The sequence below is a fragment of the Dipodomys ordii genome, unplaced genomic scaffold, assembly GCF_000151885.1.
Source record: "Dipodomys ordii isolate 6190 unplaced genomic scaffold, Dord_2.0 Scaffold141, whole genome shotgun sequence".
In the NCBI taxonomy this organism is placed as follows: Eukaryota; Metazoa; Chordata; class Mammalia; order Rodentia; family Heteromyidae; genus Dipodomys; species Dipodomys ordii.
The window spans coordinates 67,907-85,681 of record NW_012267357.1 but is presented as its reverse complement, the minus strand read 5'-3'; the positions used below and the strand labels follow the sequence as shown (position 1 = coordinate 85,681).

Here is a 17,775-nt window from a genome sequence, read left to right as displayed (position 1 = left end):
CTCCAATGCCTGCAGATAGAGCTTCTTTCTTTTTAATTTTTATTGTTATTCTACAGGTGATGTATGGAGGGGTTACAGTTATATGTCAGGTACTGAATACATTTTTTTTTGACAATGTCACCCCTTCTCTCACAGTCTCCCAATAATGGCTGTTCTTAAAAAGTTGTAAACTGAATGCCCTCTGCACACATTCAGTGTGCCAGGTACTGCCAACATTATGTTCATGTGGCATAGGAACAACCACTAGTTCCATTCCAGAGCTGGGGGCATAAAGCACTAGTGGTCAGGTCGCTAGTCAATGGTATAGTTGGGATTTGAACATTGACTCACAGGAAAGTGTGAGCTCTTACTGCTGGTCCAGCCTGCTGCCTATCACACATACTCAGCTGTAGGGGGTAATAGTTGTGCCTTTTCCACTGGTTCTAACACCTCTTCCCACAAACTGAGGGCCTACAAGCTGCATGGCCGCGTGACATGGGCATTTGAGAACAGAGCCTGAGTGTGGTTGGTACTCTTAACTTTGCAGCCTTAGCAGATATCTAGCATTGGGTCCTCTGACTACAGAGCCTTTTCTCTTGGTAACAGAGACTCCTTCATCCCTGATGCCTCTTCACACTGACCTATAAGACACTCGCTTGCCCAGGAAACACTAGCTTGAAAGTTGTCTAATGGGAGGAGATGGCCCAGTGCCTATTTCTGTGATCCTGTTCTGGCTGAAACAGGGTTATCTTATCACCAGGGGTTAATTATTCCCAGGAGTGGCTCTGAAGTCACAGTCTAGGCAACGGCAGGTCAATGCTGATACGTTAGAGCTGACCATGGTGCTGACCTGAGCCAAGGGACAGGCCAGCATCAGCAATATAGATACTGGAGCAACAACATAAACATCCACTGTTTATCCTAAAGAAATGAATGGTGGCATTCTATAATTTCTAGGTTCCCCTCATGGGCAGGAAGTATCATCAGGGCCCACACATCTGCAGATGTTAGGATAAGCGGAAAGACTGGAAGCTGCCTGAAAGGACACTCCCCCAGAAGCTGCTAGAGAGCAGGGTCTGTTTTCAGGACTTAACAGGGCTTCCTATCTTCCTAGAAGTAGCTCAGAGGGAAGAGTGTGCTACAGGGAGCAGCTACCACCTGCCTTAGACTATCAAAGACAGAAAGGACATTGATACAGCATAATGGGGGACTCCCATAACGCAACACCTGAGCTGTCCAGTCAAGGGAAAGTGGGTACAACTGAGAGCTCCACAATACTACTCTACCCCACAGGACCTTCCTGCCAGCTCCTGAGTCTCACCTCTGTTTCCTTCACATCTCTGACGATGCTTGTAAGCATTCCATGGCCACACTGAAGATGTTCTTTCATATTTGGAGTAAGTCTGTCAGATTTTATCAGGTCTCACTGCTGAGCCAGGACTCCCTATCAGATCCCTTCCTCCTTTGATGCTTGTGAGTCTCCTGACCTATACCTGTCTTCTCTTTTCCAGATATAGTCAAGAATTCTCAGATCTGCTTCTGGAATATCTGGGACCTGTTCTGTGGACTGGAACCAGGGCCAGACCCTAAGTTAACCCCTCATAATTCCTCTGAAGAAATGTGGAGGCAAACAAGGAATAGCTTGAACACATCGAGACACTAGAAGATGCATGGGCCGTGGACTCAGGAGAGGCAACCTGAACTATGGAGGTGACCAAGGAGAAGAAAAATCATACAAAGTGGGATGATGTATGGAAGAAGCCTTCCCGGAGGAGAGTGGTCAGCACTAGTGAAATCATCTTGGTCCTGCTCATGGTTGTGGGCCATATCAATTATGCCTGAAGCAGCTCAGGCAGATGGTGGGTACTTGGGGTCCAGTGGAGTTGCTGCCTTTCCCAGCTCCTTCGACATGAAAGGACGGAGTGCTTCTTCTTGGGGAAACCCAAGGACAAGGGTCAAAGATCACACTAATGAAAACACTCCCTGGTGTTGTGCATCAAAGGCGAGCACCAGCTGCAACACATGTGTGTTGCCCAGGGGACAGAGCAAAACCCATTCATGATTGCAGAGACTATGCACACAAGAGCATCTGCTCCTCTCTGAATGAGTCATTTTCTCCAAATGGCTCTACCACACAAACACCAACTTTCACTTTAAATTTAATTCGTTTTTATCTCTAAATATATTTAGGATATGGGGTGGAGTTTTTTTTTGTTTTTTTGCTTTTTGGGTTTTTTTTTTTTTTTTTTGGTCAGTCGTGGGGCCTGAATTCTGGGCCTGGGCGCTGTCCCTCAGCTCTTCAGCTCAAGGCTAGCGCTCTACCACTAGAGCCACAGTGCCACTTTTGGCTTTTTTTTTTCTGTTTATGCCATGCTGAGGAATCAAACCCAGGGCCTTATGCATGCGAGGCAAGCACTTTACCACTGAGCCAACATCCTAGCCCTGGGGTGGGTTTTTTTTTTTGCTTGTGCTTAGCTCCCTGTTACTATTTCTTTCCTATGCCCACCCTATATTGCTTTGTTATCTCCAATCACTGAAGGTAAAGCTCTGTCATCAGTGATGTCCTATTGCCTAAACTCTGCTCGACCCAGCCCAGGGTTGTCACCCACAGGCTTTATACCCAGTGCTGATGAACACAAAGCATGGAGCAACAGCTGTATTTCAGATGGAAACTTCCGCTCCTGCCTGCACCAGGTGTGTGACTGAGGCAGATTCCTCTGTAATGGAATTGTCCTCCCCACAACTCACCATAATTTGCCTTCGATTGCAATGCCTTGATGGCAGCAAGAGAAGAATCCTCCATGCCAGCTCTTCCAGTCACTCTACCAGTCTCATTCCAGGTAATGGGAATAGAGTCTCATGGACTAGATTCCCTTTAGCTAGGTAGCTAGAAGCCACTCCTGAGTTGTGTTTCAATGGTGAATCCCTAAATTTTCATTTCTCTTCCTTCTTGGGACTGAAATAAATGAGTTGTCTTTAGATCAGTTTCAAATGTTTTGACATGATTTGGGGGAGGCCCACCCAGTATCATGAAAATCACACTCTAGGCACACTCTGCACACAGCATTCCGTCATCCCTTCCTCAATCATTCAGCTAACAGTTCTGAGTGTCTACAATGTACCTGCCACTGTGTTATGATTCAAAGAAGTATCCATGAACAGAACACATGGGAACTGCTCTTAGAATTTAGGATCTTTGGTGGAAGCTAGACAATTGGTAATAATGGCAATTGCCTATATCACATGTGGCCTGCTCTCCTTCATGCCCAAATTAAGAGCTTAACCACATTCACCACCTTGTCAATAAGTAAAATTAACCATGTTTCAGAGAGGAGAATAAAGCTAAGCAAAGGAATCAAACAACCCAGAAGTCAACAGGCTTACCCTTTACATAGTGTGTGCACTGCAGCAATACACAGTATGGTATCCCACCTCAATACAAAATCCAGGAAGGAGGAAGTCAGTTAGCAGGATTAAGAAAAGGGACAATGTGTAGGAAGACTTGAGACCAGAGTGCAAGGCATGTTGGAGAATGCAGGGACATGGATGTGTGCAGCAGCGCAATGTGGACTGAAGAGTCTAAAGCTAGACCCACACCTTGTATGCTTTGGAATCCTAACTGCCTGGGAGCTTAGCTAGGGGAGTGATAGTATCAGATTTGCTGGATACTGCTGACAAGATGAAAGGGAGGCAGGAATATCTCCCAGGAGACTGGGGAGAGGTAAAGGGAAGAGGACTTCTGGAGGACAGAGCTATAGAGACTCACTGGTTGAGCACATGAATGAAAGCTGCATGCATTCTAGAGATGGGCTGCACTGGAGGAAAAAACAAGCAATTCCAACAATATATCAGTTCTGAGCTACAGGAAATGTTAATTGTCATTTTGACATTAAATGTGATCTATATAGGATGCTTTTTCATTTTTAGATCTTTAAAGTCTCAACAAGGATTTGTTTTCAATGCAGAAGTCCTGCAGTTTTTGTTGTTGTTGTTCTTGTTAAATTTGGTCTGAACTATTTTATTCTTTTTAATGCTAGTATAAGTGAAATTTTCTTAATTTCTTTTTTAGATGGCTCACTGCTTAGTGTATAGAAATACAATGAATTTTCATATATTGATTTTGTATCCTGCAAAATTTCCAAACTTGTTAGTTCTAATAGCTTTAAAGTATAGTTTTTTTCTTATATAGGATCATGTACTCTATTGTTATAATGGTTTAATCCTTTCTTTCCAATCTGGATACCCTTTATTTCTTTTCCTACCTAATTGCCATAGCTAGCAGCTCTAGTATAATGATGAATGGAAATAATAAGAGCAGACATGCTTGTCTTGTTCCTAATCTCCAGAGGTAAGCAGTCCATTTTTCCACCAGTGACTATTATCAGCTGTGGTTTTTTTCAGATGTTATTGATTATGTTGAAGATTTTCCTCTATTTGTAGTGTGCTAATAGTTTTGTTTTTATTCATGAATGAGTGTTGGATTTTTTGGATGCTTTCTCTGACTTTTTCCTTCCATTTTCTATGATACTATGGTGCTACATTATACATACATTCCTGGGACATTTCAAACCCCAGCTGGTCATGAGTTTTTATGTCTGTTTATAAGGAATACTAGTCTATCATTTTCTTATGATTTCTTTGTATACTTTAGGTATCAAGGCAATATTACACTCATAAAATGAGTTGGAGAATATTCCTTCTTCCTCTGTTTTTGAAACTGTGAAGGGCTGGTAGTAATTCCTGTCTGCAGACACATAACAACAGATGTTTAGTTGGATATAATATGCCATAACTCAGAAAAGAGACTGATAGATACCTGAGCTAGATGTGCAGGTTTGTAGGAGAGATAGAAGGGGGCAAGAACAGGTGTGAAGGGGACCTAGTAGAGGAGGCCCACAGCCAGGCAGATGAGATTGTGAGAGGGAAGCAGAGGCAAAAAAAAAAAAAGACAAAAGGAGGTTTTACAATGGAGACCAAAAGCACAGGCCTTGGTAACGTAGAGGCCGGTGACCATGGCTAGACCCTGTGGGAAGGATGAAGCCAGTCTTCTGTGGATTGAAGGCAGAATTGGGACGCATGCAGTAGAACCCCTTGGAACATCTGCTTTTCTGAAGAAAGATTTCCTATTTTTAGGCCTTTTTTGAGATTGAACTTGAAACCTCAGACGGGCCAGCCCTTTTTAGAACAAGATGGCCTGCTTGGGCTGATCCTTTAATTCTAGAGACATAGATGTCTCTGTTACTTCTGGGAGATGTGGGGGTCCTTGGGGTAACTGAAAAGACTGCAAGAAGAGGCTCACTTGAGTTTTGGTTTTGCTGATAGTGTTTATTCTGAGAACTCCTCCCAGAATAAATTCTCATTAGGCAAAGAGGCAGCCTCAAAAAGCTCTTGTGGAAAAATAAGGCTCTGGCTTTTCCTCAGCTGGAAGGGCAAATCTGGCACTATAAGTTCCTCCAACAAAGGTTGGTACCACTATTGCTCTCCAAAACTAGGAGAGCTGTCACCTGACCAGACCTGGCAAGACAGGGTGGAGAGACAGAGGAAGGGGCTCTTTCAACTGCTCCCCTGTCTCATCCCCAAGTCTCAGTTTCACTGAGAAGAAAACCACAGATGGAGACACTGTTAGGAGACTGGGCATGCCACAGGGCTACCCTGCTGTGGGACCAAGGTAATCAAGGAGGGTGTGGTGAACTTCAGGCTAGCTCAGGGGTTACCTGCTCTGATGACTTCCTTGCACTGGACAAGAATAAAGCTGTTTAAGGTAAGATCTTAAGGAAGAATCTAGAACCTATCACTATCAGTGTTCAGTCCTGGATGATCGTCCAACTCAACATTCCTTAGGAAGAGCCAGCATCAAGCCATACCTCTTACCTTCCTGCCTGCCATTCAGTGTGCGAAGAGAAAGAACTGGCCAAGCAGAGCACTGAAGAGGGTGTCCAAGAGGGCTATGTCCATCTGTACCCCCATAAACCTGATCATTTCAGTGTCTGGAGCTTGGATGATACCTGACCCTGTTGTGTTTCTTCCAAAATCCAAGCCAGTTCCCTACCCCCACTTACCTCTTGAAGGGCTCACTCCTGATCTCTACTTCCTGAGGCAACTCTGGGCCCCCAATGGAGAAGAGATGTGCAGACCAACTCCTACCAATGCCAACTCTGAGTTGTGCCTATGCTGCCTAGGACCTGGTGCTTCTGGCCCTGATATTCTTTTCCTCCCTCCCTCCCTCCTTCCCTCCCTCCCTCCCTCCCTCTCTCCTTCCCTCCCTCCCTTCTTCCCTCCCTTCCTTCCTTCCTTCCTTCCTTTCTTTCTTTCTTTCCTTCCTTCTTTCATTCCTTCTTTCTTTCTTTCTTCCTTTTTGGTCAGTTGTGGGGCCTGAACTCTGCTCTTCAGCTCTAGGCTAGCGCTCTACCACTTGGACCACAGTGCCACTTCTGGCTTTTTCTGCTTATGTATGTAGTGCTGAAGAATTGAACCCAAGGTCTCATGCATACAAGGCAAGCACTCTACCACTGAGCCACCTTCCCAGCCCCTGATATTTCTTCTTTGGCAGGCAAGATTGATGTGACCATGCTGCAGAAACATAAACTGGGGGCCAAGACAAAGAGATTCAGTCCATTTATTCAGGTATGGAGGCTGCTTAGCAAATGTGACCTGATGTAGGGCTCATCAGGGTTTCCACTCAATCACATCGAGGGCAATACTGGCTGCCCACTGTATGTTCTCATTCTTCTCTGTCTCAAGCGCACGGAAGACTGGTACATGAACCTGTAGTAACTTTCGGCCCTCGGGGGCCTCCGCCAGCATGGTGAGGGCCTTGGTGGCATTCAGGCGCACTTTGGTGCTAAGTTCTGGGTCCAGCAGCTCCAGAAGTGGGGGGATAGCATCCGCGTCCAGTGCTGCATACTTCCCTGTAAGCAAGGGGTTTGCTAACCAGCCTCTCCCAGGACCACTTCTCCCTGCCCTCATGCCTTGGTGCAGTCTCAAGGGGAAGCACCCTCCCATACCCACTCAGCTTCTTCTGCCCTACCTCTCTTGCACTCTACTGTCAGGCTGCGCCCTTCCCTTCTGCCCTTCTAGCCCCAAAGTAGCCTCTCCTCACCCACCCTGTTCCTGTCCTAAAATTCGTTCTCCTCAAGAAATACAAATGGTCTTATTAAAATGGAAAACCAATTGGTCATGTGGCAAATCCTTCTTGAGCAACCACTCTTCATAGATGTAATTTAGTGATAGAAGCCCAGACTGTAATATTCAGGATCCTCGGTCTGATCCCCAGGATAATACAAAATAAACCAAAACAACAACAATCTCATGGTGCCAGTCTGCAGGGAACACACACTTTAATTTGTATAGGAGACACTCTCCTGAACTCTCCACCAGCTCTTCTTTCCTCTGTGTGTGTGTGTGTGCGCGCGCGTGCACGCACGTGTGCACGCATGCCTAACACTCTATCTCTATGTTGATCCTCAAACCCTTCCTACAGGAGGCCTTTCCCCTGTCATGTGTTCCCCACCCAGTACTGAATTTCTCTGCATCCATTGTCTCTCGTGCCAAGTGAGACACCTCAGACCTCTGGGTTCGCACTATCCAGCTTATGGCCAGATACATGGCAGGGCTCACAGACCTTCAGCAGGAGTACCAATAGGAAAATATGTGGCTCATTTCTCTAGGTTCTGGCTTTGGCATCTCTGGCCATTGCTTGAGCCCCCACAGTCCCCTGGCTATTCGAGCAGTTTCCTCCACAAGAATCCTGAGGTGCTCCAAGATGAAGACACAGGGAATGACTCTGCTCCCTGTGTACTCAACCTCCTCTCTATACAACGGAAAGGTGAGCTGTGGACTCGAAGATCCTAATCTCCCTAAAGTTCCATCATTAAGGTACAGTGAGAAGTTTCTAGCAGAATCTGTCTTTGAGAGGCTTTGCAGCATGCCCATTACAAATCTGAGACTCAGAGAGTCCTCCATGGCATACAAAGAAAGCACAGTGCACAGCATTGGTACAGGTGAGTTTGGGCCAGCCAGGAAGATCAGACAACTTTAGAAGGTCTTGGTATGGAAAGCTAATCCTCACCCAATTTAAGAAAAATAAATTATGATCAAGAAATACCATAGAAGGGCTGGGAAGGTGGCTCAGTGGTAGAGCACTTGCCTTGCATGCATGAGGCCCTGGGTTCGATTCCTCAGCACCACGTAAGCAGAAAATAAAAGCCGGAAGTGGCGCTGTGGCTCAAGTGGTAGAGTGCTAGCCTTGAGCTGAAGAGCTGAGGGACAGCACCCAGGCCCAGAGTTCAGGCCCCACGACTGGACCAAAAAAAAAAAGAAAGGAAATACCATAGAAGACTAGACAAGACAAAAAGAGAAGATCCATTTCACTATAAAATCTGGATATGGTGGCACCTTCTGTGGTCTCAGCTACAGGGAAAGAATAAGTAGGAGAATTGGAGTCCAGGCTATCCCAGACCTCAGAAAAACACAAGATCTTACCTGAAAAATAAATAAAAAAATAGCTGGGAGAGTTTCTCAAATGGTAAAAGTGGCTGACTAGCAAGCCTGAGACCCTGGATAGTATATATTTAGTTGTTCATTTGTAAAAATAAACAATCTGGAGGAAGGGAGAGAGAGGAGGGATGGAGAGAAGGAGGGAGGGATCATCTAGTCAAGGGTTTGTTCTGAATCCCTGATGAACAGAATCATGGATCAAGGCTCACAAAGGGCCTGAATCTGAAGTGGGAATTCCAGGCCCAGTGAACAGCCTGGTGTGAAGAGAGGCATCTTAAAGTGAGTGACTAGTGAGGGGGCCACAGGCAGCCTGCAGTATCCAGGAAGAAGAGAGAAGGCTGGGTTTTAGACAAAATCTCAAAAAGGCTTCAGTGATAGGTAAGAGAGAGACTTTGATGGAGACTTTGAGTTTTATAAAGCTTTGTGGCTGATGGGAGACTCCCAAATGGACCCACTCCCACTTAGGGATCCTGGTGTGGCCTTACCTTCTGTGGTCACTGTAGCATACATCAAGGCCCCTGCAGCGTTGGCTCTCACCTCCATGCTGATGTCTTTTAGCCGATGCACCAGGATGGGGATGACATCATACTTCCACACCTGGTTCTTGCCCTCCAAAGGGATGCTGGGACATAGAGAGGACAGCTAGGGGCTCTGCTTTGGGAAGGAAGGTGGTAAGGCCTAAGATTGCCCCACTACCCACAAAAGGAAAGGACCTAGGTTGGGCCTGCCCTTTGTAGCCCAGAACTAGCCATGGCCAGAGCACCAGGGCACAAAGGAACAGAGATGTGAGCTGCTAGTGAAGGTGAGATCAAGGGACTAGGAGGCAAAGGGACCTTGTCCCATGCCATCATTCAAAGAAGAAACAAGACAGGTTCTTCTTGGTTCCAAAATGTAGAGGTGCAGAGTCTAGGGTGTAAACCACAACAAGGCCCATTTGATACTAGCAAGTCAGCTCGTAAAAAACAGGCAGTGAGCAGCCCAGTGCTGGGCAACTGGAAGTGGGAACTTAAACAAGGTGACTTTTAAGTCACTTCTCACTGTAGCATTGTAAGAAGCTGTGAAAAGAAGGTAGACTTCCTAATATTTCCCTCTAGGAGAGGGCCAACACTGTCCTCTTAAAAGAAAAGGCTTTCTGGGCCAGGGAACAATGCCCACAAGCCCCATGGGAATGCTGCAGTACATACTCATTCCAAGGATTGGAATTGCAAGGACTGCAATCATTGCAAGGATTCCTCCTTCACCTTACTGAATCAACCTTTCCGAAATCTCAGTTCCCAGACAACTCTGTTTTGTAAAACCCAATGTTTCAAAGGCATATGTGTTCCATAGGAACACTGGAAAACGGGCTTGGCAGCCATTCACTGTGAAGCAGTGAGGCTTTTAGGACTTTCTGCTCAGTGAACCTTACCCCTAGGTCACTTGATCAAGGATGCAGAACCCTGGGCCCACCTGCAGGAATTCTCCTGGTTCACTTATGTATCACGTATGAGTTACGCATCTAACAAGTGGCATTTGGCCCTATGCAGATACTGAGCCAGGAGCAGGACTTCTCCCTTTTGACCCTGTTGACATTTGGGGCCATATAATCCATGGTCTGTAGCAGTGACAAAGCCAAGGCCTGTCCTCAGGTAGCATACTGTGTGGGTAACACACAAAATGCTAATAGTGGTAAAACACAAGCCGGGTGAAGGGGTGCCAGGGGTGCTAGAGAGAGGTTACTCTCTCCAGGCCACTCCTGGAAAACCTGGTTGGAAAAGGTCCTCTAGGCAAAGACCTGAAGGATGAATGGTCTGGGCTAAAGCCTGGAAATATGTATTCTGACAACACATAAACACAAATGCATGCACGCATGTACACACACACACACACACACACACACACACACACACACACACCCCTCCAGCAAGAATCATAACTGATAGAAAACAAAGACTTAGAGCTATGACTAAGGGGATATGGCTACAGACAAAGCAGGGGGGCTCTGGGAGTTGGTCATAAGCAGTCCTAGGGATGAAAGGCCTGGTGTTCTCAGGCCAGGATTCAGATCATGATCCAATGTGGCCTCCAGCAAGCTACTAGATCTTATACCTCAGTTTTCTCCCCTTAAAAGGGAGCCATTCCTCTTACCTGTCTAAGTGTCTACATGTACAACTTGTAGACAACTTCTGGCACACTATGGTCACTTAGTGGCCAGAATGTCATTATTAGCACTGGAGTTTTGTTTCCCTTCCTCATGAAAGGAGGTGACCAACTGTCTGGGTTAGTCCAGGAATGGGGTAGGGAATGGGTCACTGGTATAGAGGACACTGTTGGGCCAAAGGAGAAAATGGTCACACTAGTAGAAAAGCCCATATTCCATCCCAGCACCCTCTTCTCTCCAGGACACAAGGACAGAGGTCTTTGGCCTCTGGGGCAGCCCTAGCTGGAAAAAAGACCTGCTGCTGGCCTGCTGTTGGGCCAGTGGCGGCTTAGGTGCCCTCTCTGGACCTTAGCAGAAGCCCAAGGGAATAGCTGCTTTGTCCCACCAGGTCTCCTCACCTGATGGCCATGAGTGCTTCAGCAGCCTTGCTTCGGATGTTCTCATTAGGACTAAGGAGTTTCTCTTTGAAGCAGGGTACAGCGCGGCTGCCCAGTGCCTCTGTGGCATCTTCCTGCAGGCAGATTGCCAGTGTGTCCAAGATGAGCTCCTGAATATTTTCCTCCTCCCTCTGCAGCTTCCATACCAGTGCAGGGATCAGGCCACAGTTGACAATACCCTGGGCCCCTGCAGGACAGGAAATGGTACAAGGATGAGACCTTTCTCCTCCCTCGATGGTGATTGGCTGCACAGGTAGGGTAGAGGATTGGCAGGGGGACTTGGCAGGCAGTCCTGGTAACCAGGCTATCTGGCCACACACTGGAGGCTATGTATATAGCTGTGACTGGAGCTGAGGCTGAGAGATGAGCCTACAGGGGTCACAAAGGGCTCCAGCCTTTGGTTACCTGCATTTCAGGAGCATCAGCCCTACATAGGAGTGCAGTGGTCAGAGAAGCAACGGCTCATTGCCTTAGGCCTAGGCACCTAGAGGCTCATGTGGGTGAGAGATGATTGGGTCATCAATGGACTAAACTATTAATGAGTCAGGCACCAGGTTCATGTCAACAATCCTAGCTACTCAGGAGGCTGAGATCTAAGGATTGATAGTTTGAAGCTAGCCCTAATAGGAAAGACCATGAGACTATTATCTCTAATTAACTATCCAAAAAAAGAGCAAGAAGTAGAGCTGTGGCTCAAGTGGTAGAGCACTGATCTTGAGGGAGACAAAAAGTTTTAATGAGTCATTACTGAATGGGCTATTAGGAAGTAGGGGCCTAGCTGGAAGAAATAGATCACTGTATGCATGCCTTTGAAAGGTGCCTGCAGCCCATTTCTCCCCTCTTCTTTGTTTTTGTTTTAGTACCAGTACCAAGACTTGAACTCAGGGCCTTGAGCTCTTGGCTTTTTTGCTCAAGACTGGTGATTTACCACTTGAGACACACCACCACTTCAGGCTGTTTGTTTTGGGTTTTGGTGGTTAATTGGGCATAAAGAGTCTCTTGGATTTGTCTGCCTGGGCTGGTAGTCTCCTAAATAGCTAGCATTACAGACAGGAGCCACCAGGGCCCAGCTCTTTCTGTGACTTGCTCTCTCATTCTCTGGTTCTTTCCCTCTCCATCCTTACTGGCTACCATGAGTTCTGACCACCACTTCTAACCCCTGTTATTTACTCAGAAATGTGGAGACAAATGACTATAGACTGAAATCTCTGAAACAATGATCCAAAGTAAATTTTTCCTCTTTTAGATTGATTCTCTGAAGCATTTTGTTATAGCAAGGAAAAACTTATCTACTCTTCCCTTATCGAGTGTGTTTGGAGAGGGGTGAGACCAATCTTCTTTCCCATTCAAACATGTTATAGATGTTGGAGATGTCATAGACTAGATGTCATAGATACCACAGAAAGGAAGAGTCCAATGGCACAGCTGGGGTACAGATACTAAGAGAAACACAGTAAAGTAGACCCCATACAAAAGCTCTTCCCTGCTTACCTTGGCTCTCCTTCCTCATCCCTCCTGGGAAATACCTCCATGGAGCCATCTAGAGAACCCACAGCCTGGCACAGACAGAATCCAGCGGGGCCCAGAATCTCTGAATCACCTTTCTAGCCTTAGGGATGAGGAAGGAACAAGGGGCAGCCCTTGTACATGCCTTGCAACCCACTCTCCTCACTACTGCCCTATAGCTAGCCCTCTTTCTGTCTTCCCAGTAACCTATACTGTCCACTGAGAAGATGTAGATGTGGTTATAGATGTATAACCGCTGGGGGAGGTGGCCACTAGCAAAAAAAACTCTCTCTTCCTTCTGCCCTCCCTAGCTAAATCCTCTAATTTACTCTAGAGAGACAAATAAACAGGTTAATTAGCCTAAAGGTCTCTGAGTGCCAATTAGCACTGGGGATTTCCTCTTTGAAGACATAACCTTAGCCTTCTTCCCTTACTCCCTGAGGACATCAAATGGCGGTGCCCAGGGCCAGGGGGTGAAGTGGCAGAGCAGGCTGTCCAACAGTTCATACTGCCCCCCCATGCTCCCTGACGCCCAGCTGCTTACTGTGGTCTCTGGTTGGAGCAGCTAGCTCTGCCCCATTTGTTCTCAAGGCACTGGGAAAACAGTTTCCTGTTGCTCCAAGTGTGTTAGGATTTGCTTTTTAAAATTTCATACCCACATGACTTTCTCACCTCTTTAATGGTTTTATTACTGTAATAAAGTCATCCAAATTAGCAAGGGGAATATATGTGTAAGGTTTTTTCCCTTCTATTCCCCCTCCCTATCTCTCTCTTTCATGTATCTCTCTCTCTTTTTTGTGCCAGTACTGGCTTGAACTCAGGTTCTGAGTGCTGTCCCTTAGATTTTTTGCTGGTACCCTACTACTTGAACCATAGCTCTACTTCTGACTTTTTACTGGTTTGTTGAAGATAAGAATTTCAAGAGAGAGGAGGCAACAATGCTTGATAAGAAATGTACTCATTACCTTGCCCATGTAATTGTAACCCCTCTGTATAGTATTTTCACAATTTAAAAAAAGAATCTCAAGAGAGTTTTATGCCTTGGCTGGCTTTGAACTCAGCCTCCTGAGTATCTAGGATAACAAGCATGTGTACCCAGTACCTATCTGATGTGTGAGTTTTGTGCCTCATCCCCAAAAAGTTTTCATGTCCAGATTTCCAAATAAGCCTGGGTTGATTCTTGAAAGTGTCCTCTTCAAGCTGTGTGACCTTGGACCAGGTACCTAACCTCTCTGAGTCTAGTTTTCTTAAGCACTGAAATGAGCACAATGGCAGAGGGTGAACAAGAAGAATGGAACTGGAGCCTGATTAGAATCTCTCTAAGCTTCCCAGGAAATATCAGCACAGGTACTGTTGCTTAAACTGCCAGGAACTGATGTCTGAGTTGAGATGGGCACAGGCTGGGGAAAGAACAAAAAATTGTAGTTGAAAAAGATCAAAATATTGGAGGTGATTATCTCTCCTGCTCTGCTCCCCCTTGGTGAGGAAATCCAGGCCCAGAGAAGAAGCTCGAATGTCCAAGTTAGCACAGCAGATGGAGACAAAGCTAGGGTCCTCAGCTACTCAGTTTTGTGTCTTGAGCATCTGTCTCAGGGACCTTCTCCTAGAAATACTCAGCAACAGGACCTGGGTTCATTTTGAGACAGAGGGAGAAAATTAAAAATAAAACGCGTGCCGGGTGTGCCTTTCTGCTCGCTCACTTTGCTTCTCTTCAGCTAAAAGGAGAGTGGCGGGCCTGGCTATTTATAACTAACCCAGATCCACAATTGCTTGTTCATGTAGGGGCAGGGCCCATGGACCCCAAGGAAACAACCCGTACGAACCCATCCAGCTGCTGCAGATGAGAGGAAGTGAGGTTTGGGAGCAGGCAACAGAGGGGGACCAGCTAGGATGGGGTGGCAATGTGCAGGCAAGACCCTGGACACTGAATAATCACAGCAGTTTGACTTCCCATTCTACACTGGGGGAGTAAGAAGTTGAGTGGGAGAATCAGTTGGGTCAAGCATTACCGAACTGATTGTCACACAGATAGAGAAGGAAATCATCCAGGGTCATGAGGGCTCTGGAAGTGCCAGAAGAAAGGCCCAGGAAAGTGTGCCCGCAGTGAAGTAGAGGATAGTCCAGAAGGGCAAACAGTGGGAAAGACAAAGGTGTGTGTTTGGAAGGAACAGGAGGAAATGGAGCTTGACTAGATGTGAGGGATGGCAAGATGCCCATAGCATGGAGTCACCTGCAACCAACGTTTGATCATTTTGTGAGGGAGCAGGGGTCGGCCTACTGTTCCTGATGACTCAGGAGGCTTCCAATGGGCATTCTTTTTCTTGCTACTATAAAGCCCTAGCCATTGTCTCCTAGGTTCTGGTACCAGTCCTGACCCAAGATCCTCCCTGACTCACTAAAGTTCCATCCTTGCTCCCTATCCTCTCCTACCTTCTCTCCCCCCAGTGCTGCCACCTGGCACATTTGGTGTCCCTATAATCCCATGGCCAGAGCAGGCTTTATGCTGAACTCGACCTCGGACAGGCTTTTCTACTTTTCCTTAATTTTTTTAGACTAATTGATACTTTCGTATTTGATTCTTCCCTGAGTAGAGCTCACATGGTCTGTGAGACCATGCCAGAAACAATATGAAACAAAAGCTTGCTGTCCATCTTCTCGAATTTCAAAAGCTCATCTTAAAATTTTCCAGGGGTGTCTGGTGCTGATGGCTCATAGCTGTAATACTAACTACTCAGGAAGCTAAGATATAAGGATCTTAGTTCAAAGCCTGCCTGGGCAAGGAAACTTACCTCCAATTAACCACCCAAAAGCTGGAAGTGGAACTGTGGCTCAAGGTGTAGAGTGCTAACCAAGAGGTAAAAGGCTAAGGGATAGCCCAGGCCCTGAGTTCAAGCCCCAGTACTAGCACGAAAGACACATAGAAATAAAGAATGGGGGAGATGAAAAGAAAAATCTGTAGTGGTTCTTAAGTCAACCATCTAACTGAAAGGCCACCAGTCAGGGATGACTATCCTTATTCCCAGTATTGGTGCAAGCTTGAGCACCAATGTGCCTGAGCTGGTCTGGAACATCTTGGAACTTACTCTTCTTCAACTTCCTTTCACTAGTTATCTCCAGTCCTACTGTGGCCTCAAGGCAAGCATCTCTTCCTTAAGAAAGCTGACCCCAGTGCTCAGTGTTCCCCTTGCCATTGTCTGAAGAGCCTTGGTGGGTCCCATCCAACAGCCAGCCCCATAGGGCTATAATGCAAATTACTGTTCTTTCCACACCTGCTTTAGAACCACAAGGCCTATCAGGAAGAGGCAAGGTGTAAATCCTAGAACTCTGTGCCACAAGGAAGAGGCTGATAATAAATAATTGTCGAATGAATGAATATAATCGTTAATTTACTACTAGTAAGACCATCTCATTTCACCTCACCTTGATGTGGTCTCCAGGGGACAGGTCAGGGAAGCAATAACCAGAACCAGTGGACCCCTTAAGGGGTTAGCCTCTGATTTACAGCTGAAATGCAACAAGGGGTTACCCTACTCTTGTATTTGGGCTTGCTCTTTACAGAAAAGTGAACACTGAACCCTTGGCTCTACGGTAAAAACTAACTCTACTCATATCTGACTGTTTGCAAATGTGTGTTTCCTATGAACATTAACCCTACTAATTTCCCTTTCAAGAGCCAGGGTCTTTTTTTTTTTTCACTTATGAGGAAACAGTTGTGGTCAGGGACCACAGTGCTGGGCTCTGAAATTCTCCTGACACAAGGTTGGCCTGACACAGCCTGGTAGCAGAGCAGACATATACATCAAGTAGCTTTTCAACTGCTGGGCAAAGTCCTTTAGTTCTCACTGGCCATCCCAAAGGAGCATGACTGTGGCTCATAACCAACATCTATCTGCTCTTAAAAGTTTAGGCAGTAGCCAAGCAGGTGGCTCATGCCTGTAATCCTAGCTACTCAGGAGGCTGAGATCTGAGGATTGGAGTTCAAAACTAGCCCAGGCAGGAAAGTCCATGAGACTCTTATCTCCAATTCACTACCAAAAAGCCACAAGTGGAGCTGTGGCTCAAGTGGTAGAGCCCTAGCCTTGAGCAAAAAAGCTCAGGGACAGTACCCAGGCCCTGAGTTTAAGCCCAGGACTAGCACAACCATAATACATGGGCTATGACCTTTCAGGTTTCAGCACAAATGTCAGAGGAAACATTTCCAGGGAGGTTATGGGATGATGTGTGCAGGCTAGAGTCACCCAGCGGGCAAAATCCAACCCATGCCCCTGCCTTCTCACTTCAGACTTGGCCTAAGGCCTGCTATCCCATCTGTCCAGCCCATGGCCAGTTCCAGTGCTTCTGCTTAACAAAGGGGGAGATCTAAGTAATTTCACTATGAAGATGTAAAGTGACAAGAAAGGGGCCAATACTGGGTGTCACATTTGTATTTTGTCAGGGATGCACTAAGATGCTTATGCTTCATGTTACAAGGATGAAAAAGTCAGCGTAGCACTAATACCTTGACTGTCCCGACCTGAGTCTTTTAAGCACTGAAGTGAGGGGTTCCTGCCCATAAATAGGATCTACTTGAAATAGAAAGCAAAATTGCTTAGCCTCAAGTGCATGCTGCAGGGCTCGGAGCTACCCAAAAGTGTCAACAGGGGAGCTGGCCTCCCTCCTGCTGGGACCAGCTCCTAGAAGAGTCCTTATATCCCCGGACAGAGTGAAAGCCCCCTCCCGTGCTGCACAAACCTCACCGGGTGTTCAACCTTTAGGGTTTGCGTTTGTCTTTCACATGTCCCAGAGAGCTGTCACAACAATCGAGTGAAGCAAGTGCTACTGGATACTTTGGAAATAGAACCGGTGGGAGAGGTTGGTGGGTTGTCTAGGGTCGCAGGACACAGGAGGAACCCACTTGGGGTTGAATCAAGTTGGGAAGAGGCCAGCAGAAGGGGGAGAGCGCAGTGGAGGGAGCCAGCGCCATTGCGGTTTTCAGATTGGGTCTCCCTAGTTTCTAACAGCAACTCTACTGGAGGGGGAGTAGGGCCTCGGCAAAGTGGCTTGGACACTTGGCGCGGGAAGCGCGTGCGGGACTGCGGCGCGCGCAGAGCCAGACCTCGCCCCTGTCTGTTGCCATTGGACCCTCGGTGCGTCCGTCGGCCACACATGCCCAATGGGCGATGAGCCGGCGCTAGTGGAGGGGCGGCGGCGCCCGGCGCGTGGTGCCCGGCGGGCGCG

The 17,775-nt window shown here is 46.9% G+C and overlaps 1 protein-coding gene across 1 annotated transcript in view; it reads right to left on the bottom strand.

Annotated features, from left to right (window-relative positions):
- Window positions 1–6,645: 6,645 nt before the first annotated feature.
- The window catches only part of LOC105997205 (radial spoke head 14 homolog), a 75,935-nt gene continuing 64,805 nt past the window's right edge, over window positions 6,646–17,775 (bottom strand). The window contains exons 4-6 of the mRNA XM_013031538.1: window positions 11,014–11,239; window positions 8,961–9,097; window positions 6,646–6,887 (exon numbers count right to left, since the gene is read on the bottom strand). Coding sequence (XP_012886992.1) covers window positions 6,646–6,887; window positions 8,961–9,097; window positions 11,014–11,239 — 605 coding nt within the window. The remainder of the gene's footprint in view (window positions 6,888–8,960; window positions 9,098–11,013; window positions 11,240–17,775) is intronic.